Source organism: Calonectris borealis, chromosome Z (assembly GCF_964195595.1).
Source record: "Calonectris borealis chromosome Z, bCalBor7.hap1.2, whole genome shotgun sequence".
NCBI classification, from domain to species: Eukaryota; Metazoa; Chordata; class Aves; order Procellariiformes; family Procellariidae; genus Calonectris; species Calonectris borealis.
This window is the reverse complement of record NC_134352.1, coordinates 56,099,631-56,126,084: the sequence shown is the minus strand read 5'-3', so window position 1 is coordinate 56,126,084 and position 26,454 is coordinate 56,099,631. Positions and strand designations below refer to the sequence as shown.

General features: G+C 38.4%; 2 protein-coding genes across 5 annotated transcripts in view; both read right to left on the bottom strand.

Annotated features, from left to right (window-relative positions):
• Window positions 1-324: 324 nt before the first annotated feature.
• On the bottom strand, window positions 325-3,560 carry LOC142076102 (relaxin-3-like). The gene is made up of 2 exons (XM_075138502.1): window positions 3,347-3,560; window positions 325-1,022 (listed from the first exon to the last, which is right to left on the bottom strand). The coding sequence occupies exons 1-2, from the start codon at window positions 3,558-3,560 to the stop codon at window positions 655-657; spliced, it is 582 nt and encodes a 193-aa protein (XP_074994603.1). The 3' UTR covers window positions 325-654.
• Window positions 3,561-8,572: 5,012 nt separating this feature from the next.
• PLGRKT (plasminogen receptor with a C-terminal lysine) overlaps window positions 8,573-26,454 on the bottom strand; it is a 30,059-nt gene continuing 12,177 nt past the window's right edge. For all 4 annotated transcript variants that reach the window (XM_075138498.1, XM_075138499.1, XM_075138500.1 and 1 more), the window contains 3 exons: window positions 16,260-16,390; window positions 15,160-15,269; window positions 8,573-10,476 (listed from right to left, as the gene is read on the bottom strand). In XM_075138498.1, coding sequence (XP_074994599.1) covers window positions 10,355-10,476; window positions 15,160-15,269; window positions 16,260-16,390 — 363 coding nt within the window. In that variant the 3' untranslated portion in view covers window positions 8,573-10,354. The remainder of the gene's footprint in view (window positions 10,477-15,159; window positions 15,270-16,259; window positions 16,391-26,454) is intronic.

The following is a 26,454-nucleotide window of genomic DNA, read 5'->3' as shown; positions in this document are numbered from 1 at the left end:
GGAAGAAAGGTAAACAAGGAATAATAAAAGTGTTAATACTTCACCCGCTGATTATTTAAGTCCATCTGTGAATATGAAGAAATATTTAGGCTGCAAGTGTTGTATTGTGGTAAAGTTTCTAGAAAGACAATATTGCATAAAACAATTCTGCAATTACAAGGAAATGGAAAAAGTGTGTTCAAAATAATCAGCAAGCTGAGTCAGTGTTGAGTGGAGTTTCAACTGGCAAAGTATCCTTTCTGTACAGCTTTGTACCCTGAATCTCATTTCAAGAACATCGCTGGATGTTCTTTCTGTTGACAGAGAAAGAACAATTCGGTAACGCTTAGTATAATTACACTTTAATGAAACACTGAAGTTCTTCCTAAAGTGTTACAAAGATATAATACATTTGTAATATATGTGTAAAGGCTCGACATTAAAATGAAATTAGTAAAAAATATAGATTAAAAGTTACTGCAGCAAAACAAAGTCACTACAATTACACTTGTGGATCTTTTAAAAAAACCCAACCAACGAAACAAAAAAACCGGCAGTATTGACTGGCACATACAGACAAAATAAAATACAGTGAGAGTTTTCTTCCTCCATACAGTATTCAATCAAGTAGCACTGCAACAAACATTGATTTCATGCGTAAGTGCAGAGAGGATTTTAAACTCTGCATATAGTACTAATTTCAGCTTTTGTACAGCCCCATTTGCAACACATTCCTGCCAAACCCAGAGATTCCCGTTTGCTTCTGGGATACCTGGCCCAAAGATAACTGTTTGATCCCATGGGGTTTGCAATTCCTGTTCCTCCCCTGTCCTTCTGAACAGCTTCTTCTACCTGGCGAAGAAGTTCTTTGAAGTCATCTGCCACAGGTACATATTCATTATTGTCATTTAAACTATACAAGTCCTTAAACGTCTCCCATCCAAGAAACGGGCTGCTTCTCTGCAGCTGCTCCACTTCAGGACCCAAAATTGACTGCAGCTTGAAGTTTCCCAGTAGTTTGTTACTTGCTGTTAGTGCAGAATCTGTTTAAAGAGAAGACTTTTTTTTAAGCTCAGACTGTAGAAGGAGTATCAAAAGGAGCACCTAGCTCTAAGAAATAGCAATAAAACCCACTCAGTTAGTAATAAGCAAAGCACTGTTACCTAGGAGAACTGTCACTACTGCAGTCTCCACCCCATGACTTACTTGTAAGTTACTTTTAGAGGAATCTTTGTGTTTTAAAGGCTATGCTGCCTGCTAGACACGGAGAGTACGCAGCTACAACCATGACTGAGGTATAGACATCCTATCACAACTGCAGTGTTACTGATATAGTAGATTCTAGATATAGAAGTCTCAAAATTTCTATAGAAACAAAATTTTGTTGTAAAGACACATACCCAGAAACCACACAGAGCTATGCGATGTGGCTCATGAATTAGATTAGACCACTCCTCTCCCATGCACAATCACACAAACTAGCATCATATGAAGAACAAATGTAGGGAGGACCAAATATTGGACTAAATAAGCAAATATTGTATGTCAACTGCTTCTTATAGATTGTATTTTTCTATAGCTATTTTCAGATGATGCTTTCCATTCATTTCTTTAATTTCTCAAGGCATAGCAGAGGCTTGGAGAATTTACTTGGAAACACACTTTGTCTCACTGACTGAAGTGTTCTCAAAAATCCAGCTCTACTTCATTTCACCTCATACCGTTTTTCTTGGTTTTATTTCTGCAAGGCAAGTGGCATTGCTTACTTCAGCTAATGTGAAGAAAAGCAGCTCCTTCAATTCTTAAGTTAAAAAAATCCAAAACAAATGTTTGTCTTGTGGTCTTAATGCTGTTAATGTTTTTTGTTTCAGAAAGCTGAAAGAACATGAGAACATCCAGTGAATGTTATATTTACTTTAGTATGGCTAATTAATATATAGAAGATAACTTTCAGGTAGAACAGCTGCCTGAATATGTACAAAAATAAAAGCAGTTGTAGCTACTTTACTAATTAGACAGTAACTGCTATTTAGTAGCCTTTTGGGGCAGGGAAGACTTTAGTTAGACAGCATGCGGCACAGTGGGTTCTCCTTGGTGACTGATGCTCTCAGAAGCTACTGTTAATAAAAAGGAAAAGTTTGCTGGGAAAGAACACAATCCCAGCAGCGGCTGTACATATGTAATTTGTCATAATTACAAAGGTAATTTTTATCTTCTACTCAACCGGTCAAAAAACTCCCAAGAAACCCAAAATACTGGCTTCGTTAACTGCCTAAGGTCCAATCTTATTTCATTAACAGCATGTTTAAGCAAGAAAAAAGAATCTCTTCCATTGCACATTTTAGCCATAATTCCAACTTTTGTCCTTGTTAAAAATGTTATTTTCACTATTCCAAATATCAACACAAATGAGAATCATTACTTAAAATTACTGTTACATTACTGTAGTTTGAGAACACAGCCCAAAAAACATCTGCTTACACTTTCTTAGTATATCGGAACACGCGACACTAGAATTCTCTGAGGAATATTTTACCTATTAACTGTTTCACCAAAGATCCCTAAAGCAGTTCTTGCTGTTCAAATTGTAACCTGAAGCACCAGCGTCCCATCCGTCCTCCAATGTGCCACCCCTTTTGTACAGAGCAGCACAAGCGACTGACAAAAAACCCAAACGATTCCACGTCCACCACCGCCCCCAGCACAGCCCAGAAAGGCGAGGAGCACAGCTTTGAAGCGCCTGGCAGAGGGAAAACCAAGCCAGATCTCCTCAGCCCGAAGAGTTACCGAGCTTTGGGAAGGGAGCGAAGCCATAGGGAAAGGCACTCCCTACCGCTTCTAAGGGTGCATCACGACTCCCTGCATGGCCAAGAAGTGTGATTTATTGTTTGTGGGTTTTTTAAATAAAAAGAGTTCAGTGAGCCTCGGCCGCCGGCAGGGCTGCTCAGCCCTGTGCAGAGCAACCTCTCTGAACAGACCAAAAACTTCGCAGATTATCCCGGCTAGTAACGCCCCAGCGGCTGCCGTGTCTTTTCCTCTTAAATTTGCGGGTTTCCTATCAGAAGTCACGGGAAAACCGACCAGCTTCGGGAGCGAGAAGGAAGGAGAGGGACGGCGACGCTCCCACTGCGGCTCAGGGCGGCGGGAGCGAGAAGCGCCGCGGGGCGCCCGCCCTTCCCTGCTCCCTCCCATTTTCCCCCCATGTCTCCTGACAGGACCTCTCCCGGGCTCGGCGAGGCGAGGCGCCTCGAGAGCCACCTCCACCCGTGGGGCTGGCAGGCAGCCCGGGAGGACTGCCCCGTCCGCCCGGCGCGGCCGCTGGCCTCGCCCCGCCCCGTCCGTCCCCACCCGCTCCTCGGACACTCACCGGCCGCGGGCGCCGGCTCCATCGCCAGCAGGGACAGCCGCTTCCAGCGGGACCCGCCGCAGGTGAAGATGACGGCGCGGATGAACTCCCGCCCGCAGAGCTTCACCCCGTACCCGTCCCCCTCGCCCGCCGCGCCCCGGGCGCTGGGCTGCCCCGGCGGCGCCGCGCAGAGCAGCACCGCCGCGGCGCAGAGCAGTCGCAGCTTGGCCCCCATGGCGCCGGCCGTCCTCCCCGTCCCCGTCCCGCTCCCGCGGGCGCACTCCCAGGCGGACCCGCCGGCCGCCCAACCGCTCGCGCTCGCGGCCTCGAGCCCAAGCGCCGCCGCCCCGCGTGCCGCGCGCGCTGCTGCCGTTGCCTGCCCGCCTCCCGCCTTTTATGCGCTGAGGGCGGCGCTGAGTCACCGACCCGGCCCCGGCCTCGGCCACGGCGAGGGCGCCCCGCGCCGGGGCGAGCCCCCACCCCCACCCCGGACCCGCCGCCAGCTCCCTCGCCGGGCCGTCCCTCTGCCTGAAACCGGCGTCGAGGCTCCCTGGGGCAGGATTCCCTTCTCTTTCTGCCCCTTGCTTGCTGTCGCGGCTCCTCACGCCTCGGTGAAGGTGCACCCCACCTTCGGCCTCCCTCCGTCGGCTGCCGGTTCCCCACCGACCCGGGGACAGGCTCTGTCCCTGCCGCCGAGCACGGCGTCTCCGCCTCGGCTTTTCCTGTTTGTGGTCAAGTACCAGTTGCCGGTGCCCTCCCGAATGACTCTTAAAATGTGAAACGCTTCTGCTCATCTGTTTTTGCTCTTGCAGGTCTAGAATCTGCATAAGTACTCCTACATCCTAAAAACGTTGGCTGAAGCAAAAAGACAGAAGAAAGTGAAGTAAACACACTTCCGCAGACCTACTTAAGCTGTGAACACTTGAGGTGGGATTTAAAAGCCCAAATTCCTCTCAAGTTTGTCGTTCTTGAGACCCACGCTCAGTGGCCGCTGTAGGCACCCGAGCATCAGAGACACCTCGGCTCCGACATGTGCGTTCTGGGGATGTGGAGCTCCACACCTGTGTGTTTCGCCAGCAGCCCCCAGCAGGCTCTCGCCACCAAAGCTGCCGTTCTTTGGAGTCACCAAGCAGAACTTTGTGCCCTGTGAAAGTAAACTTTGCTTTTGGGCTTTTTTTCCAGCACAATAGGACAAGAAGTGGCTGCTGCCCCCTTTCATAAACAGTCATGCTGTGGAAAACCAGAAAAGTTAATCTCTCTAAAAATACCATGAAGCTGTTGTCTATAGATCCTTTTGCATCAGAGCTATGCTTTCTATCCCTTGAGTACTGTTTGTGTATAGAGAAAAACCCTCAGAACTCAATGTAGAAGGAGAACACAAAGAAAACATGGGTCGACACCCTAGTGTACAAAGGTAAATGACTCACCTGTGCTGGCAAAGAAGACATAGACTCCAATCACCTTTTCAAGGAGGACTTTGGTGTTTTACACTGAGCTGGATCTAGAAAGAGGCCGTGGAAAGCTGGAATAGTGAGCAACTACAAAGTTGTCTATACTGGAACTTTCTTTTTTGGTCCAGTCTTAAATGTTTTAGATGGTGGTACCACTTCAACAGTAGACACCAACTATCATCCATATTTACTAGGATGCAATCTGCAGAAGCGGAGGCTGCCAATCCTGAAGAACAAAACCTCAATCTGTTTCTCCTGCAGTTAAAGTCTTAACTGCTATTCTGTTACAAACAAGTTGCGCAGGGGTGATCACAACTTGCATTTTTAAAGAGAGCAGCAGCTTGATCTTGTTGGTGTTGTGGACTTTTTCTGAAAATACCCACCACATCAGGTGAACTTACTCGTGGACTGCAAGTAGTCTTCTAGGCAAGGGAATTGTTTTCGGTGACTGGAGAGCTGTAGTCATGTGCAAGAGCACTACCAGAACTTTCAGGGCAATAAGGAAGGTGCCTCCTGAGTTGGGCAGTGACTGACCTGGTGACTTATTTAGCGTGTAAACTTACATAATTTATTTTATACCCTACTTCGATGCCCATGCCCAATATTGGATCCGGTCTTTAAAAGCACCAAAACGTCAGATATGTCTTTCTCAGAGTTTTTATCAGGGAATTTCGAGAAAGGTCCCCAAGCAGCAGGCTGATTTGTCAGTCTAGCTGGAAAACTCCTGACTCTCCACATGCGTTAGTTTCAAATTTAACTGGACCATCTGTTACTGTGGCACCACATCTAACTCTCCCTAAGCAAAAGCAGGCATTATGATGGCCACCTTTTTTTTTTTTGTAAGAACATAATTTTTGCAACTGTCTGAAGCACATAATTCCTGACTACAGCTGCTAAATGCAAGTGCTGAAGAGACTGGAAAACGAGTAGTTCAAAACAGTTTTCCTGACCTCACGTGCTTCTTTATCAGGGCTACTGAATATGAAAAACAATACTTTCTGTGCTTTCCGTCGTACTTGTTGGTAAGGGATAGAGCACGAGTTGTCAAAGAGGCCTTGGAGGGAATATCTTTTCAAGACATTCTTAATTCCTCAGGGGAGCCCACACTGCAGCACTCTTATCACTCTTCTTGTTGAAAAGCATAGGCTACAAGTGCTCTCTTGCTAGGATTAAAGACTGCAACAACAGGCAGCGAGTTAATGAGTTTTATTAAGGATCATATCTGAATGAGCTGGCAGTAGTTTGACATTGCTTAATGTTACTATGCTTAATGCAGTTTCCCTTGTAGGGTGTATTGCTCAGTATTTTTCCTCCAGCCATATTTCAGTAACATTGCCTTTGCATCTAGGGTTTTTGACTACATCTACTGTGATTTGAATAGTATGTTAGTCATATAACTTTAAATCATACAGGATTTTATACAGAAAAGCCTAACTGGCAATCTCTCAGTAATTTGCCATGAATTTAAATCAAGTCAGAGGCCAGGTTTGTTTATCTGTTCATAATAGCTAGAAAAACTACTTCTGTTCAAAACAATACATGCAAAAGAAAATAAATAATTTAAATACAACCAGTCCGAAGTAACTATCCACCTTCTTACTGTTTGAATTATAAAGAGCACACAAAAGCACAGCAAAGAAGTGAAATTCCATTCGTGATCTGCAGGATCTCGCAAGATGGGTACCTCCAGTGTACTGTCTCAAGGCAAGTATTTTCTATTTTTTAGTTTACTAAAATAAGGTAAAGATGATTGTACTGTTTCTCTCCCTGGCACTAAATTTTGAATCTGTTGGCCAATAGCAATCGAAGTTTATAGAGGGTAGAGGATGTTTCATGAAAACAGGTGGCTAAATAAAAAAGATACACTTTAATAATACTTTGATAGCCTCAAATACCTTGATTGAAAGGCTTATTCATATGTTAAATGTCAGACAATCTACACAGAAGATCAGATGTAGGACAGAAATGCACAGACTTCATTAGTCTTTTTTCAGAGACTTCATTTCAAATTCATGCAATTCACTGCTGCAAGAACTACTTAGTTTTTGAAAGTTGCCCAAACATGAATTTAAAATATTTCTTAATTTTGCTTAGGACTAGACAGGATTCTGCAAGAATGTGAAATACCACTGCATGCATGTGATTGGTGACTAAGTACCAGTGTTATCCAGCTACCTTATGCAGGGCTTCATCAGAAGATGATTATGGGTTTTAGAAAGTAGTTCACCTTTAAGAAAGCTAACAGCTGAAAAATAAAGGAATCCAAGCATTTTTATATAATGAATTCCAAGACTGATTAAGCAATTAAATAATAATGCAGAAATGATCTCATTTGTGTGTGTCCACGTAAGTGCTTTCCCCTTCTTTTAAAAGCAGTGATATGCAGTCATAGTCATAACTTCAAAGCATTTAGGAAGGGGCTGTAAGAATTAACTTTCCCTATCATAAGGAAAGGTTCAGAAAAGTTAAATCATTCATCCAAGGAATAAAGGAAGGGGCCCAAAATGGACTCCCCAAAGTAACTTTGCTTGCTTTTCTCAACAACACTCACGTATCCTATCAAAAACAGATTAAGAGAAGTGTGGGGCAGGCAGTTGTGGCTCGGAAGTAGCGTGCACTTTCTTGGATTCTAAATGAGACATACCCATAATGAGAACACAAGGAGTTTAATTTTGACATCCTAATCATGACTGACTTCTCACTTTCCCAGAAGAATCCTGCTTTCAGTGACACTGATTCAGGATACATGGCTATCAGACATCACGACCAGAAAAACCAACAAGATTAAGATGGTAAGAGTAGTGCCCTCATGTCAGAACAAGCTCCCCCTGCAGTTATTCTCCTTCTCTTCCCCAATGATTCATGAAAACAAAGACAGTTGCTGTGATACATTAAAGTAACTCTTACAGATGAAGCCAGTTGAGCACCAATGACAGAAGGGAGCAGGATGTTTAGGGGATTTATTTATTTATTTCTATGAGTCACTGGTATGATGATTATGGGCAACTTGTGCTGTAAACATCTATTTCCCTGAAGTAGACCCTGTCAGAGGTAAGCCTTCCTGCCTTCCTTCATTGTTCTCTGAAGGAAATCATACAGTTCAACTCTGTAGCTCTGCATTTATGTGACCGGGCTTGGCACATGCAAGCATTTTGATTAATACACCGGCAGTAGAATAATTACTCAGTAACAAAGAACGAGCGTCTTCAAAACAAAAAACAGTAAAAAAATAAAGGCAGTAAAGGTGACTAACCCTTAACTTCTTGACGATCTTTGGCACATTCTATGTGCCTGTTTAAATCCATTTCTGGGTTTGGCATTAGACTGTCCTACTTAGAGCCTGTTGCTTTTCCCTTATAAATTTCACTGATACTCACTGTGTAACACTGAATTAAACTTGCCGCCGCATTTCCATCACTTTTTAGTGTGGAGTCTTGCAATGGATTAACATTATTGATTTAAGTTTAACCTTTGGGAGAAAAAAAAATTCAAACTTTGCTAGGATGGAGTAATAAATAGCTATCCTACTATCTCCTAAAACGGCTATCTGGGTCATGATTTTGCTTAACCTGCTTGCTTCTTTTAACTGCCTCCTGATCCAACACCACAGCCAGCAATCTATTGCAAAAACACAGACACTAATTCCTAATTCACAGTGGACGGGATTAGGGTATTTCCTAATTTTCTAGGATTTGTAAGTAAAACTGCTGTATGGACTATTAAAACCGCCCTCTTGTAAAAATGTCCTTCATAGGATTAAAAGGTGGGTTAAAAGGCACAGGTGGAGACATACAAATAACAAAACAAGCTGGTTTAATTGTTTTTCTTCCTTGGAAGAAAGAGTATCAATAGATGGCAGAGATCAAAGCATAGAAAGCTATTATAACTTCTTCAAAATTAAAGCAAGGTAGACTTCAGAACTTGGAGGAAAGGTAGTAGATGATCTGTTATTCAAGGCAAAACAAGGAAGCAGGGATACATATGCCCTTAGAGTAGTACATAATATAGCAGCAAGTGGTGAGGGATTATGTTATAGGACAGGCAGAAAACGTAAGATGGTCTTGGGCTGCATTTTGTGAGCTCGCAGAACATGGGTAGCACCATAGGCTGAGTTGAGGCACACCTTCCAAGACAATTAAAATCACTGCCTTAAATCCTAAAGACCCAAAGTGTAGACCAAGCTATTATAACCAAACAAGCTATTATAACCTGTTTTATCACTCTGCACATTAAAATGTATCACATTTGAAATCTGTTACAGATTGTATGCATCGTTAGTATGCAGATGACAGAACCAATTACAGAAGTGATTGAATGCAGAAGTGAATGCACTTTCAGAAATCAACCTTACACAGCTATGGAAACTGTGCTATTAATTTCTTCTACGTTGAGAAGCTTTTTTTTGTTATATATTCACCTGTAACCTGTTATATATTATAACTGTAACAATATTCTAATTTTAGTCAAGTAGTCTTCAAAAACAGATTCGTGGCATTATCTTCAGCTGGAATTTTAATTTTTAACTCAACAAATTGTAAATACAGACTTGGCTTAATTAATTATTGGATGCTTTTTGAGCATTTGTTTTTCATTCCACAATTAGACTAATGCTAGAAAAGTTTCTATCCAAAACACAAAATAATCCGTTTTTAAAGAAGATTTCCAATACAGAAAGATGTATTTTTTTTTCCAAGTGTAACATCAGAACACTAAAATATACTAAAATTATATTCTCAGTATATACCATGCTAGAGTAAAGGCATGCAAAAAATCCCTCAGTTTTTCAGTACTTGTAAGGCCCCTTGGATCTACCCATTACAAAAACATACATTAATAATTTTGCTTGCTGTTAGCCTAAGTTAATATTCATCTTAGTAGTGAAACTCTGATTTCGTGTAAACAAATTATCCTGAGTTTCAGAATGTCAGACAAGCATGAAAAAGATTCAGGAAATAGCTACATAATTTGTTTTCTCTTTTTGAGAAATTATCTCTGCTCATACTTTAATACAGTTTTTCCTAGGAGTAAAACACACAGTTAGCAAGTGACGTGTTTACTTCTGAACCTACTTCTGATAAAAGCTGTTTATTTCAGAATTTGAAGCAGAGATGGTGAGTTTACTGCGTAAAGAACAGCAAATAAAAAGTCTTATTTTTCAAAGAAGTTGACTCTCTATTCCTGACTTCAAATTGAGCTGTGCATCCTTAAATAGATTTGAAAATTATGACCATATTTATACAAATTTGTAACTACCAATTAACTTATTTTTGTTGATTATAGTGAGTTTGGTCAGTACCAGCCATTTTTACTACAGGTGAAAGTTATTTTCAGACTCTAAATAGACAGTGGAAATTCAGTATTTCATTCTAAACAAGAAAAATATACTACAGCAACAATGGATATTTTCAAGAGATACATATAATATGAAAATCATTGCTTTAGAAAGTACTGATTTAAAAAAAAGAATTATATTTTGATTTTATAAAAGCTCATAATTTTCTCAAAATTTTAATGATTCATTTATGTCCAAAACCAGTATTATAATCAATTTCAGATATTAAGCTTTAATACCATCTCCCTATTTTTCTATGAAGAACTTGCTCTGAGATCTTCTGATTTTCTCCAGGTCTTCATAGGTGAGCGGTCCTTTCGGCAATTCTAGCAAAGTGCTCTGTGTATCCAATATGTTCTCTGCTTCACCTTAAAAAAATAAAGAAATTAAATAAATTTCCTCACCCTTACTGTGAGAAAGCAAAGGAATTAAAAAAAAAAAAAAAGAAACTGATTAAGCTATTCTTGTTTGGGCCAGAACAACAAAATACCAGGTCACAACTATGTATTTTACAAATGAGCCACTAGCATTAAAGTTGTCTTTAAGGAATTTTGGACTGGTGGGATAACTGCACACGGAAGTGTTTGTTCTGAAGTGAATATCTGCCTCAGGCTGTATTTGTTTGAAAGAACTTCAGCCCAAAACAATCAATTGTGCTGCTGTTGTTGCCATTTCTGTTAGCCTAAAAACTACACTGAGTTATAGTCATGTTTTGTTTAGACATTTATTACACACATGCTTTGGAATGGAGGCATGAGACACAGCAAGGACTTAGTATCACCATATATTTTGTACCTACCCCATACTGTATTTGACCAATTAGGAGTCTGAGAAGAGGGCAGATCAAACATACGCATAAAAGCATACATAAGCTTTAACAATTCCCGCTACACAGTATCCTAGACATGCCATATTTGGGCACAATTTTTCTTCTTGTCTCAGGCCTACGCTAAGAGATGTCAGGCTACAGGCAGAAAGTGGGTAGCACAGGACTTGAAGAAGCACTGGTCAAAGCATACTGCTCACAAAAAGATTTGCTAAGACAGTTACCTAAACAGGCAGTTTTAACAGCATAACAGGGAAAAGTTGTGGGGTGCAGAATGCTCTGGGTAAAGCTGGAATGAAAACGTCTAGGACAGAAAACCCAAAAAACAAAGATACAGATTGAACATCATACATAACTATGTGGTGGTCTGATTGTGATATAAGAAACGATGAAGATTAGGCAAAGAATGTGTTTGTTTTGATTGATGCCATTTGCTACAATGCCAACAACCTTGTTTACCTGTGCCTTAACTCCCAGCTTAATGAACCTTACGGCAGTGATTTGAAACTGTATTTGTGTGCAAAAAACCTGACTGAATATTGTAATGCAGTCAAGATTGTGGTTATTCTTTAAACCAAGCCTGAATGTTGAAGTCTCCAACTGCAATTTTGGTAATATTACAGTGCTTGGGATCTCCACACACCAATAATATCCAACAGGACGACACTGGTTACAACTCCCAATAACTGGAAATAACACAATATCAGTCAGTTGCATATAGCATCTGATTATGGAATAGCAAGAGATCTTAGGTGACAGAGAGATGTTATAGATAGTCAAATCTCCATGCTTGTCACTCACATGCACTAGAGCAGATTGCTCAGTCACCATCCTTCTCACATTGCTCAGGATACAAGCAGTGAGCTATCTGAATCTTGGAAACGGTAGCCAGAGTTTCATTGCTTAGTGGAGAAGTTCTGTGCATAATCCCTCCCCTCCTCTAATAATTTGTCTGAAAACACTAGAAATATGTACCTGGACTGGGAGGAAAAGCAAAACAGCAAGGCCAAGAACACAGATAGCAGGTCCATGACTGATTCTTAGTGTCCTCAGCCATTCAGAAAAGACGGCGCACCTGAGGGCTGTTCTGTAACCCTGCCATCCCCAAAAGATTCACTTCTGACACATGGCCCTGGCACACTTACGGCTTTTCAGCAGCACAAGCAGAACTCAAAACAGGTATTTCCCCCTATGTCCCCAGTTTTTGCTTTAATTAGTGCAAGCTATAAAGCACGAAAAAACCCTTCCAATTTCAACATGGGAGAATAAGCAAGTCATGAGAAATGTTTCGACAAGTAGACTAGAGGCAGAAGAAAAAATGAACTGTAAGCAAGATCAGAGACAAAATGCCTGGTGAAAGAGAAAGAGAAAAACCTTCCAGGGGTGTAAGCTGATTCCAAAAAATGGACAGCAGATGCAGGGCTATTTGATCAAGGTGGTTCAGATACAAGGAGGATTGTGCAGCACAGACATAACTGCAGATTAGATTAGGGAATTGGCCCTGAGGCTGGAGATAGGTGTACCCTGGAGGAAAAAGACCAGTTAAAGTGGGAATAATAAAGGGAATGGTGTATACGTTCATTATTACACCACAGAGATGAAGCATGACATGCACCAACAGAACACGTGGGCAAGCAGAGAAGTGGTTGAGAAAGTAGTATGGGAGTGGACACAGGGATCAGCTCAGTAATAAGAACAAGCATTATGGCTGCAAGTCAATTGTGTCATAAAATGTTCTCTTCAACTACTTAATTTTAATCTTAAAATAAAAATAAACTCCTGAACCCGATTTCCACGTAATTACGAACCTTCTCCTGATTTCCAGCCCAGATTCATTCAGGCTAGTCCACTGCCTTTTATTCTAGTGCTGATATTAGTAATTAGTTTAATTTCCTTCTCTTACTTTCCTTTATCCTACCCTGTAAGTAAGATCTGTAAACCCAAATGTCTCAGGTCTTTTTACAAGACTAATCACTTCGTTTTCTCTCGCAAAGCAGCTCAGCATTCCCTGATAATTTTAACTTTTTGGTAATTCTAGATTCCTTACACAGAAGTGATCCAAATTATATATAAATTTCCAAGGAAGGTAGCACTGTTTTCCTGCATCAATACCTTCCTATCTGTACTCTCTAGTTTTACTAAGGTTGTGGAATATCCATCCCTGGAGATATTAAAAAGCCATCTGGACATTTTCCTGGGCAACTGGCTCTAGGTGATCCTGCTTGAGCAGGGGGATTGGACCTCCAGAGGTTCCTTCCAACCTCAACCATGCTGTGATCCTAGGAAACCTCACTTGATGTTTCTAGACTTTGCTTGACTCTCATAATTTCATCACACTACTGGATTATATTAATTCTGTGATCACCTAATACATTCACGTTTTTCCCTTTTTCTATCATTTCCAGCTGGTGAGCTCTGATGGTAGAAAACCCTATTAGTCTCTACCTTCTCGTTGACCTTCTTATCAAATTGAATCCTATTTTATTATCTCAGTTTTTCAGGTCATCAGTTCTTCTTGTACTACAGTTTATTTCTTCTCTGTTGATGACACCAATCAAGTTTGTCATCCACAGATTTGATTGGTATAACTCGCTCATGATTTCAAATAAGAAACAAAAGCAGATCCAGACCAAATCTTGAGGAATATTGCTATTAACCCTGCCAAAGCCTAGCCTTCCTCTTTAAGCACAAACCTTTGACATCTTCTCTTTACTCCAATGCTTACCTGTCTACTAATTTCCATGTGCTTCATGCTAACTTAATCTTCATGTGATACCACACTAAATGAGTTTGTAGTAGATCTACCACGTTTCTTTTGGAAAAGAGAAATTATTTTCCTGGAAAAGACAGAGTTAAGTTGGTATATTTCATTTTATCTTATTGTCCATTTGGCTGCATAGCTTCTATTCTCCGGAATGTTTTTACAAGCCTTGCATACTGCTGCAGTTGCCCTAGTGGATCTGAAGTTACGAAGATGACTATTCCTATTTGGAAAGCAATAGGATACCACATTGCCCCTCTTCAACCTATACACGACCACATGGTCCTCAGTAAACACATTACATACTCTCGCCATAGGATTTGCATTATGATATGCTTACTCTTTCAAAATTCTGGCATGAAAATGAACTCATTTTTAAAAAGAAAATTATTAACAAATCTTAAATTCCAAGCATTCCTTCTGCATTGTATGTACTAATCTCCTTTTCAAAACACTGATTTCCAAGAGCCACCCAGTTTTTCTCCCTGTGCTTAGCTGCCTCTTCATACTAAAATCCAAAGAAATGTATTTAGTGGGATTTGGGAAATGTTCGCAGATATACATTGCTGCATCACCTAAATATATTTGCACTTGATCTCAGAGTTTGTCTAATTAATCTATCATTATTTTCAATGGAGTACACAGTTAGGAAACCTAGCTCTTAGATCTGGAGGCTAAGACCAAGAGCTGAAACAAATTTTTATTTTGTTTCAGTATGTTTGTGTCAGTAGCAGACAGGAAAATCAAGCTAGTTAACTAAGATGATTTGTGAAGGTGAAAAGCCATGGCCCAATGCTGTCTTCAGTTACAGTGAACACTCTCTTAGCATGTCTCCTTCACTAGGAATCAGAGCTAACATAAATGCACCTCCGTAATCCTCAACACCCATCACTTAATCAGATCCGCCACTGGCAACTATGAGGCGAGACCCCACTTTCTGGGACTCACCTTTCTTTTTTCCATCTTAGCAGAGCACTGTGGCAAGATGATCAGCTGACGACTGTGTTTGGTCATGAAGGTATAAGGGCATGATTCCTGTCTCTATCCCTTTATTTGCTCTTATCATCCCTACCTCTTGCCAAAACAGCAGCATCGGAGTGGAATATGGAAGGAAATCACTAGATCTGTCATTTCTCCCAAATATGCAGTGCTTACTTCAGCTGTATTTATAGCCTTAGAATTCACATTTTTTGAAACAAGAGAGGAGAAATTAACAAACAGTCTTAATTGGAGGGAAAGTCTGTAAAAGTAGAGTGAGTACTCTTGACTGAGAAAGTATCTGATTGTAACAGAGAAGAAAAGAAATGAGAGAGTAAGATTTTTGTCCAGAAAAAAAGAGAAAATCTTGTCCAGAAAAAAGAGAAAATCAGAAGTTTTCTCCCAGCCATTCTAAAAAGATAAGAGGTTATCTGAAATATTAAGCTTAGTTCTATGTGTGAACCAGACAGACTTATATATACATACCTTTTATTCTTTGCAACAGTGTCCCATAGCCCATATCATATTGATAGGCAAATATAAAACTTAAGGGAACTATTGGCAGTATAAGTCCTGGGTTCTTCTTTTTTATTGCCCTGTTTAAAAAAAAAAAAAAAAGAAGGAAGAAATAAGATTATTTAGGACATTCGGCACATCGGCACTGTTAGTTTAGGTTGACCTTGACTGTCTAGGACTTGTGTATCCTTCTACACTCTCTAATCAAACAAAAACAAGTCTTAATTTCCTCAGAAGAATTTGTCTTCTGGTTGCCTTCTTGCTCCACTCTCAACCCAAGGGTATTAAAAAAAATGCTTCAAGTGAGTTTTGAATATATCTAACAAAAATGGGATTATCTAACTCATGTAGCATGCATGTGCACATGCATATATCCATCCAGCCACATGCAACATGTAGCAATCAGGATATTATGTTCAGTTCCAAATGCATCTGAGTCCACAGAGAACACATAATGCATAAGGTGCATTTAATCTGTACTATGTACATAAACTCACAAATATTTCCTACATTCCATCTAATCATGTTATACCACAAGAAAAACATGTTACCAAACAAAATCCTGTAAGACAAGTTCTTCCCCATGCAATATAGCTTTATTAGCCAGTTTTTTTTTCCCCTTGGGTGAGTTTCTTGATTCAAATTTTAAGTGAACAGATTTCAGAATATGTCCACTTGTTCACTGACATATTAAAAAACCCAAATGGTGGAGGATTTGTTGCTCATTAATAGTTCATTAAATTACAATACAGACAAGAAAATAGCATCTCTTTTAAACAATCCCTCCTGTTCCACACACAACTTTTATTTTACACTGAACTTTTGGTACCTTAGCTGTATCATTTTATTGTCAGCTCACATGTCTCTGCTTTTATGTAAGTCTGCAGTACAGACATAACCAAAACATATCTGGAAGCAGACAGAAATCAGAGTCACTTTGTCATCTAATCAACCTCTGAGCAGTTACTGGATAAAAATAACTACTTGTTATAATGCAAAAGGAAGATCCTGCATCATAGAATTATACACATAATATATTTATATTTTCTGTTAGGAAATAAACGTCATACCTAGCTGTTAAACCTACAGCAGCAAGTCCAAAAAATGTCCCAAAATATTTGAGAAATTCCCGTGTCCAAGCAATCTGTATGGCTGTTTGTCTCTCTCTCATCTGGTTCTGCATCAGTAGTTGCCTTTCCAGCTAAAGGGAGAGAGGTTAAACAAAATTAGGTCATCCATTTATTTTAAAGACTGAGTCAATCTCTCATTGGTCTATAAATCCAAAATACTAACTGAGAAGGTTTCTTTTTTGTTCTTTTACCTCAGTCATTCATAGCTTTTGATTGAGAATGGTCTTCTTCAGTAGTAACTCAGAATAGTTTATACCAAGAAAGCATTTAGGTCAATTAGCAAATGCCTCAATGCAAAATCTTTCTAATGCTGCTTCTCAAGGTCAAGAAAACCAAAATACCAGCATTAGGTGTTTGAGAGGTCCCCAAATCTGAGCAGCACTCCCTAGGTTAAAGTTCTCTGACCTTTGCATTTCCATGGTGATCCAAAGGGTACCATCTATCTGCTTTCCAATTTATTCTGCTTGATTTTAATTTATCTGATAGTATCTTTAGATAGGTATCACTCTTGATACCTCTTTGCCGTTTGAGGATTTCTCTTCTTTGTGACGCATCATAAAGCTAATAACTCTTTTGAAAACACCATTGTTTACAAATATAGAAAAAACGCTGTGAAGATATCAGATCTTTTAAAAGATACTGGAATACATATCAAAAGTCCATGAGAAAATACTTCTGTAATTAAAATTAAAAACAATAATGCAAAAAGAACAATCTACATAGTATAGTCATATATCAAAGAACTTTCTCTGGTGCATAAGAATAAAAAAGCAGACTATTAGATTTTTTTTTTTTTTAAATTACATGCCCCATCTAAACATACTTGTACATTTCCATTAAATAAAGGTAAATCTAGTATTTCTTAAAAGTTCCTCTCTATTGTACAGAGCACCAAAAAGAACAATGGTCTTTCCTCCTTAGAGTGATGCAAAAAATCAGAATTGTGCCAAAAATAAGCAGCCTGAAACCAGAGTACAGAAGTTAGTTAATGCCATAAGAAATCTGCTTCTTCCCATTAATATTTGTAACGCATTTTTTGGGAAAAAACAGAGTACCTGAGTTGGTATGTCTAGCCTAGCTAACTGAGTTGCATAAAAAGTCCAACAAGCTACAGGAAACAGAATACCAGCTGCCTAAAAAAGTGTATTCTAGAAATGAAAGAACAAAGAGAATTCAGAAAGTTCTCTTCTCATGCATCTACAAAAGTAATTAAATCTGTTCTTTTCTCCTGCTTTCTAATTCAAGAATAATTTAAAGGATTTGTAATTATTTAAGGTTTCCACCTATTTATTCATCTCCATTACTATTGATTTAGCCTGAACAGAACAATTTCTGTTAAATTGTTACTAATTATTTCTTCAGACTATGTTGATCTTGCTATCTTATTTACAAGCTCATTCAGTACCTAGATAGGTAGAATTAATTTTTTAGACAGCATAATAAAAAAAGGACAAATCTAATTACATATAATTGTACACAGTAGGAAAAACAACATTCACTGTAGTCTCACAATACTGTTTGATCTGTTTCTCTTTCCTCAAGACTTACATTGCAATTGTTGTTCTCACAAAAAATATCAACAGGCTCTACCTTCCTGATATCCATAATTTTCAGATCGCTTTTTTCAGAAGTAGTAATTATATAATGGCTGACAAACCACTTAATGAAATATCAAAAGAGTTAGATTTTGTAACCTATGAGACACTTGGAAATTCTAAAATAAACAAGCACACTGTCTGTTAATTAGCCCCATTGCGGTCCCCAATATCCTAAGCCTGGTAAATTGCTGAGGGTTGACGTGACAAGATAAAATAATGATAGGTAATATCAATTTAATGACCTCTATTTTCCCCTTCAATTTGATTATGTCTGTAGTTTGCACACGTGTGAAAAGTATTAAGAGATCCTTTGTTTGCCTGTCAGCACAGATAAGGAGCCTACGCTTCCAAGATGCACAGTATTACCCTAAAAGAGCTTCAATTTGAAGAAGTACATGGGGAGGAAGTGGGACAAGAATACACTGATGAATATAGGTCTTGCAAAAAGGAAACTTAATGGAGAAGAGAAAAACAGAATAAAAAGAAAGCTGTAATTTTAAATCTACAAGAATAAACTAAAGGATCCTAACATGCTTTCTTTAAAAACAAACAAACAAAAAAACCCAACAAAAAACCCTCACACAAGTTATACTTTGATAGCTCTTTAAAACCCAAAGAAAAAGATAATTACTAAGTCACAGACACTAAGGTCAAACAAATACCTTTCTGTAGGAGCCTGTCATATCAAATTTCAGAAGCCCAAGGATACTGTCATGTATATCTACAAGTAATTTATATAAATAACTTAGTATAAATGAAAACAACTTGTTTTGTGTATTATAAACAGCAGCCAGATAACATAATCAAACAATTTTTCATATTCTTTTCTAACCAGAAGGATTTTTTTTTTCACTTAAAAAAAACAACCCTCAACTTTCTACATGGTACTCCATCCAAAAATAAGGGGGAGTGGGGGGGAATGCATAGAAAAATGCTCATTATTCCTTTCCTTTGAGCAAACTTCTTCAATGTGGATGTAAAATCTTATCTAGATGAAACACAATACTGTATTTAAATTAATTCCTTTAAAAAAAGATGTGTTGGAAGGAAGCTTTAGACTGATGAATCTTAAAGATAAGCGTTGTATGTGTACATGGGGAAATGTGGCATAGCCAAGAAGAAGAGGTTTCAGAAGAATCTTGATGCAGAAAAGGCAGTAAAAAGTATATGTAATGATATTTAGCTAATTTAATAATTTCATTCTTGCTATTACTGAAGTTGCATGATGTTACAATGAACGGTTTACTATACAAGATCTATTTTGTCCATAAACTTACAATGTAGCACCAAAAAAGCACTGAGATGTTTTTAGGGATGCTAAGTAATCTACAGTACTGCTGCAGGGGTTTGTTTTTAAATCAATTTTTATTTCGTCATAAGTTATATGGAGAAAATCTAATAACAACACACAAACATCACTAAATGTGCTCCAAAATCTCTCTGAACCTGTGCAATCTTATGCCAAATGCAGGAATACCTCTCCCAAACATCAGAAATGCCCTTTTTTCTGTCCTCCTTTATTCTGAAAAAAAAATCTTCATTTTAGTCAAAGTGTTCCAGGGCAATGCCACACTGACTTCACTGAATTTCAAGCTTTTCTTAAGGAAAAGGGAAGGGGAAACTGAGCAACAATTATGGCCAAAGTTGTCCCAGAACGTACTGTTTCATTGCACAACTTAAACTCACTGGAATAATTGTAGAAAAAACAGTTTGGAGTATGCCTGAGCTCTTTTCAGAGAGCACCGTAGCCACTGCGCTGCTGAATGACGTGGGCCAATGCTGCCGTCACGTTCCACACGTGGGCCCCTGGCAGACCCTGACAGAGCAGATATAAGGCAGGGCACCTACCTACCCTGTGTCATCAAAGACTGCTTTAACATGTCCAGACTGGACATCTGATCAGCTAAATAGGTTTATGAGCAATGTTTGACACTAAAAGAGTATATGCATTTAAATTAATTTTGGATGCCCTAAGTTGCAAAATGAAGCACCTACACGGGCACTCAATCAACTCCTATGTACCTCAATCTTTCAAAATTTCAAAAAAACCCATCAGGGGCAATATCCTTATGTTTACCCATTTAACATGCCAATCTGAATTGAACATCTTGCGCTCTGACAGTTCTGAACAACCAGGATAGCCTGATACGCTGACCTTACACTGGCAAACAACTATTGGTAAATCATAAGGCGAAACTATTACATTAAGATTACGTTAACCTTAAGCAAGTCAGGATTTGAAAGCAGTTCTATATAGGGAAAGACTCAGGAGTCCACCACAAAAGACGATTCCAAATTAGATGAAAGATAGAAAACCAAATCATGTTTGACTGCAGTTCAAATCAATATCCCATTTTCAGCTGTTAATTTCTTAGTAATTGTGTCTTATTTTCCTCCACATGTGTTCTATTGAAAATGCCAGCCACACTGGGGTAGGGAAAGGGTGGAGAAGACTTTTCACCTATTAACATGCAGATTTTATGACAAAGGCCAAATCCTACTCCCTTAAGGCTTATTTTGCAATGACGTTTAAGATTACCTCTTCTCCCATTGTGGCAGATCAGGAGCAAGAATTAAGAACAGTAGGTATTCATTTTACTGCAAACCGCAACTTTACACATAGAACTTTATAGGTGGTAAGATAAAAAAATGTGTATCATTCAAACTTAGCAGAGGGGTGCTGTAGCTGATTTTGAATAATCTCACTGATGGAAGAAGTTGATTATTGAGGAAACAAGCCACAGGTGCACATTATACCCATCAGGTGAACAACAGTTCACCATCCAAGTGCCATGTCTTAGGGAATAAATTCTATTTCATTTTAAATACATAAGCCTCACATCTATATAGCCATAAAAACTTCAATAGGGACTATTTACACGACTATGCTTGCATAAAAACTATAGGCAAAGGGTCACAGGTGCAGATTTACCATGGGAGGAAGGGAGATGCTGTAGTTTTCCCAGCCAGGTTGCTGCGCACAGCACAAGAGAGCTGAAGCTGTGATATGGATGCATGGGTACACATCCAAACATGCTTTTCTATTACTGTTAAGAAATCACGTCCTACAACAATCAGATCATGTTTTAGAGACGCATATACAAGTACAGTTATTATCATAATCTAAAAAAACCTACATAAATTTCTGCGAGTTTAATTTCATAATGAACAGATTTTCTTAAATGACAGTAGCAACTTCTTTACTGGTAATAAATATTGATCACGTAATTTTAAAATTTAAGTTTAGTATTTCAAAATAAAATGGGTACTAGTAGCAAGTAACATTTTATATTTCATAACACTCTCAGGAGGATCCAATTAGAAATAACTTTCTCATCTTTCTTTAAATACAACTAGTAGTTTCTCAACACCGTGTGAGAAACTTTAACGGCTAATTAGCATTTGAGGTCTGCCACATACCAACTGTTATAGTAAAAAGAAATCGATCTGACAAAATGAAACATGACAGATAAAGAGAAGTGAAGCGGAGAGGGAAAAGGTCAGTTACTGTGAAACTGATAATGGTAATAAACTAGTCAGTGGTGACCATTCTTATCCTTTCTATTGATTATTCTTCAGGCTATCACAATGATGTCAAACCATAGAAAAGAGCAATTATACCATCATTTCATTGATTAAAGTCCAATGAGAAAATTATAATCTGAAATAATTTAATCAACTTTGACAACTTGCAAAAAAATAAACAGTTCTGACAGAAACAGTTCTGTTTCATGTTCAGATCCTGTAGGAAGGAACAGGTGCTACTTTGGTTTTGTATTAAGGTGATGCACAAAGCAAAACAAGTGGGATGCAAGGTGGTGTACAAAGGCTCAACAGAAATGGAAAATGCTCTCTCTTCACTGTCCATATACATTAAATACAATTTCTTTTATGTATTTCATGCAGGTCAAGATGTATCTGGAGAGGGGAAGACATAGTAACGACCCCTGGATAAAGCCTCTGTTTGCAACCTGGTATTTTTAGTGGCTCTCCTGGCAGATACGCTGTTTTCCCCAACCCCTCTGAAATAGCGGGCAGGACAAACACTTGGCTTGAGCATGGTCGTGGCAATAAGCCTATTTAGGTAACTGTATTTCATGTTACCGATATTAAGACATAATTATGCTGATAGCCTGGTAAACAGATATTCAGACAGAAAAGGAATTAATCTACCTTAGAAGGAATTATCAGCTGAATAACTACACACCGTCTCTGCTTAAATTCTGAAACTCACTATCTAAATCTAAGAAAAGAGAAACATGAAGAAACTGTTGGAATATCCTTACACTCATGTTAAAAGAACCTCCAGTTTTGTCACAAGCTAATCTCTTGCACATCCGTTACAGGCCTCGGCTACTCTGCCTATAGTAAAGGTTATTTTCACTTACAGTTTTTCAGTGATCAGAGATTTGAAAGCATTCTTTAAACAACTAGTACTTCTAACTTCTGAGTACTCAGATGCACAACGAAAATAAGGCTTAATTTTTCAAAAATGTGACAGTCACACATACAAAAATCTGCAAATCACCTACAAAACATATAAAAGTTGGTGTGCAGGTAGTATAGCTAAGTAACTGCACAAACCCCTTGCAGTAGCAACGCACCCAGCATTTCATAAACAGACGAAAGATTAAAGGCTTATGTGACTCGTCCTAGGTGTCATCCTTCCTAATCAATGTGCAAAACCAGAAGCTGCTGCAAATGGTTGTTTAGCAAAAATAAATGGAAAATAGAATAGTGATACCTATGTTTACACCTCCACTGTAAGCCACCAGGGTGCAATACAGAGATGATAACTTGTAATAATTACGCAGTGTCTGCTTGGTTCTATGACCAGCATGCACACAGAAGTGTCAGGAAATGGGCCTCTAGATCAAACAGTTAAAATAAATCAGACTTAGGTATTTTATCCTGCCGCTTCAAAGCTTGTTTGCAAATATTTTTCAAATCAAGTACACAGAGCAATTAAAATTATTACCACTGCAAGAAAACTACACTCCCTAAAAAGAAAACTCAATTTTTAAAGCTTCCAAGTGCAAAGACACATTACAAAATATTTACAAGCTAAGAGCTATCATAAAAAAACAGTGGTCTTACAATATTAGCCACAAGCCAGAATGTAAACTGCACTGAAAAAAAATCCTTTATATTCCTGTTGTCATAAGTTACTGGCATTACATGCCATATAAAAGGAAAATAACATCAAAAGCACCTAAACCCATTTGATGTTTTAAGCTGAGCAAAGGAGAGGCTCAGTCCAATGGACTGTGGTATGAAAGTAAGATTTCTTGGCAGTAACCTAGCATTTCCATGCTTCTGCTGTGTGGCTGTTGAGCAACGAACATGCAACAGTAAAGAAGGGTGTCCCCCACCTGCATTTAATAATCTTATCTACAGAGTAAGCAAAGTTTTAAGGTACTGTTATCAGTGTTTAGAATTCTCAGGACTTTTATACAAGCTCTATAAAGACAAACCAAAGTAATTGGATAGCCAGTTATGTAAAAATCAGGTATCCATGCTGTAGGAATAGTAAAATAGATCAAGCAGTATAAGACAAAAAGTTATCATTACAATATCAAGTAATTTTGAAATTTGACAAATAACTGAATAAGTAAGAACTATTCAATTTGTTATTTCCATCCCCCAATAATGCCTCTAGGTATGCTCCTTGTGCACCTCATAAACCTGTTTTTTAAAAAAGAAATAAAGACTCAGAGCATTGAATCAAAAATGTAAATGAGAAGAAATGGCTGTAAAATGATACTGCAGTATGAAAGGGTGTTATAATACCAACAAAACCTGCAAATATGATGTTTCTTTCTATCCATTTCAGATTCTGACTTGCAAAATTACTGTGGCTCTCCTTACACCATTTTTGTTATGAATTAAAATAGGTATAAGATCTCTTCACTTATCCATTGTACCTCCTGGGTTCTTGTGAGTTCTGCTCAATACAGGGCTCCTCCCCTGCCTCCCCCGCCCCCCTTTTTTTTTAAAACTTAGCATTCAAGAAACAGTATTTCATTAAAAAATGGCCAGATTCGACTTCACTGGACTTAACAGCAGAAGACTAAAATGGTAGGTTTGCTCTACTAAGAAGGAAGAAACTATGGAAAATTCATAATGTTAAAGGAGGCAGCTTCAGAAGGCATTTTTCCTTTGAAGTCAGTTAAATGACCCCAACAAACTACACCTAACTAATGTGTAAGGGTTAGCTGCAGGTGCACCTCCAAGCAAGACAAAAGTTTTACTTAAGCAAGCTGCATTCACAATGATATGTACTAGTCACAGATATTCCCCAGCAAAAAGACTGGTAGAACTGATTCCACTAAATGGATTTAATTAATGTTTGTCTCATTACTGGTGGAGCAATCAGTCTGTTTTGCATCTTTTGCTGGTAGTGCTTGCATGTTAGAAATAGCTATTAAAATCTGCTCTTTGTAAACCACTGCATTTGTTTCTTTACAGTGATCACCCAGAGTATACAATCTCCCAGCTAATACCAACCAAACTGGCTTTTTTCCTGCGAGATAGATTGTTCTAATCTTCCTCAGTACAGATATCATTCATCTTGTTCTGTTCCGTTTGATGCACGCAAACTAATAAGGATATAGAATTGTTACCAGAGAGCATTTATTTCCTGAATTAAGCCCAGATCACCTAAGGGGCAAAACAATTTTTCCAATGCTTCAAGACAAATGCATTAGAGATGCCATAAGCGCTACTAATATCTTGTCAATAGAAAACAAATCTAGCTATTTCCCACCCCAAACAGAAAAGGATGGTAGTAGTCAGGAAAGAGAAAGCTTGCTTACATTTTACTTCATACGGAAGAAAGCGAACAATTGTTTTCATTGTAATAGAACTTAAAAAAAAATTCTTTTGACTAATTCTCAGTGAAAACTTTAGGGAGGAAAAGGTTATGGACTTGCAGAACCCTGCTGAAAATTACTCAGTGTCTAAGACATTAGCAAAAATTAAAATTTTCAGGCATCATCATGGAGGTGGCTGATCTTTTACTAACACAGATAAGTTGGCAAATCTGTAGATGGAAAGAATGTCATCACACAAAGTTTTATTAGGCACAGGAAGGACTCTATGGAAAGCAGCCTATGCAGAAGCATGTGTCAGTTCTCTTTTGATCAATGAAAGTGATAAAGCATGAAAATAAGTTTTATTATTCAGAAACTCATTGGCATTTTAACATTAGCCATTCTTCTTCCTGCCAAGAGTCAAAACATAGCACACGTATGCCTTTCAACAGCGGCCTCGTTTTATAAACAACTGATAAATCATCAATAGCATGTTGACTGAGTAATGGGTTAATTGAATTTATTACGAAAAAGCCCACCAGAATTCCACAACACTATTTGCAAATATACTTCAAATAGAACAGAAAGCATCTCCCCCTGCCCTTACTCATACTTTCTTATACTCTCTTTTCCATTCCTACTTTTAGCTCATCACTCAAAAAGCATCCTAGGATAAGGACAAGAACATGTAAAAGATACAGACTTTTACAAAATGATAGGCTTATCAGGTCAATTTGTCTTACCTGTCTAAGATGGAGTACTCTAAGTCTACTACATATCGAACAGACATTAATATTTTCCCTTTTCAAAAGTTTTGTTTTCTTCTCCTCTGGTTTTCATTAACATTTTGATTTTATCTTTAAGTTGAATTACTAAGACAGAATGTGGCCCAATATCTAGTTAGTCATAAAACTCTCACTGACCTGTTTTGTAACAGCATCTTTACATTCTCAATACATTTTTAATTTAACTGAAATAAAAATTAGGCATCTAAAACCTTCACCTGAAATACAAATTCTCTCCCAGTTTAAAACTAACTGGGGAGAGGAGGGCAGAGGAGATCATCAAGCTGCCTGATAAATAAGTCAGGTTTTCCTCATCTCTCCCTCACAAAATTCTCAGTATCTGCAGGAGTAAAGGAAGTTCAGCAAAGCGTTATGTCTTAATATATCCTAAGGACAGTAGAATCCATTATTCAATTCAAATCTCACAAAAACAATAACTTAAGGAAGTTGTATTTGTATAAAAAACATTTATCTTCTTAACTATGCAGGTACAAATACTGCTTGTACGTTATCTACACTAAGTGAGTAAGCTCATTTTTCACTTGAACGAATGTTTAAAATGCTTCAGCTGTCTCTTTCACTATATCCTGTCACATATGTTACCACAGAAACTTCTGTTTCTTAAAAAGTAAGAGCTTAAAAAAACAGTAGGAGGATAACTAGATTATCAGATACTTCCCAATAAGAAACAGACTTAAAACTCCTGTTGAAAGCTTTAAACTTATGTCTTACTGGGCATATATAAACCTTACGATTATTGTGTACATTTTCAAAAAGACATTGAAATGAAAACCAAACACCAATAACAAACAGCTGTATAATTGAAGTTACAACATCTTGTAATCTTTGCTAGGTAAAAATTTTACTGGTAACACAATATAATATAATAGCGTTCACACAGAAATCCATATTAAGTCCTGAAAAACAGGTATTTTCTGTA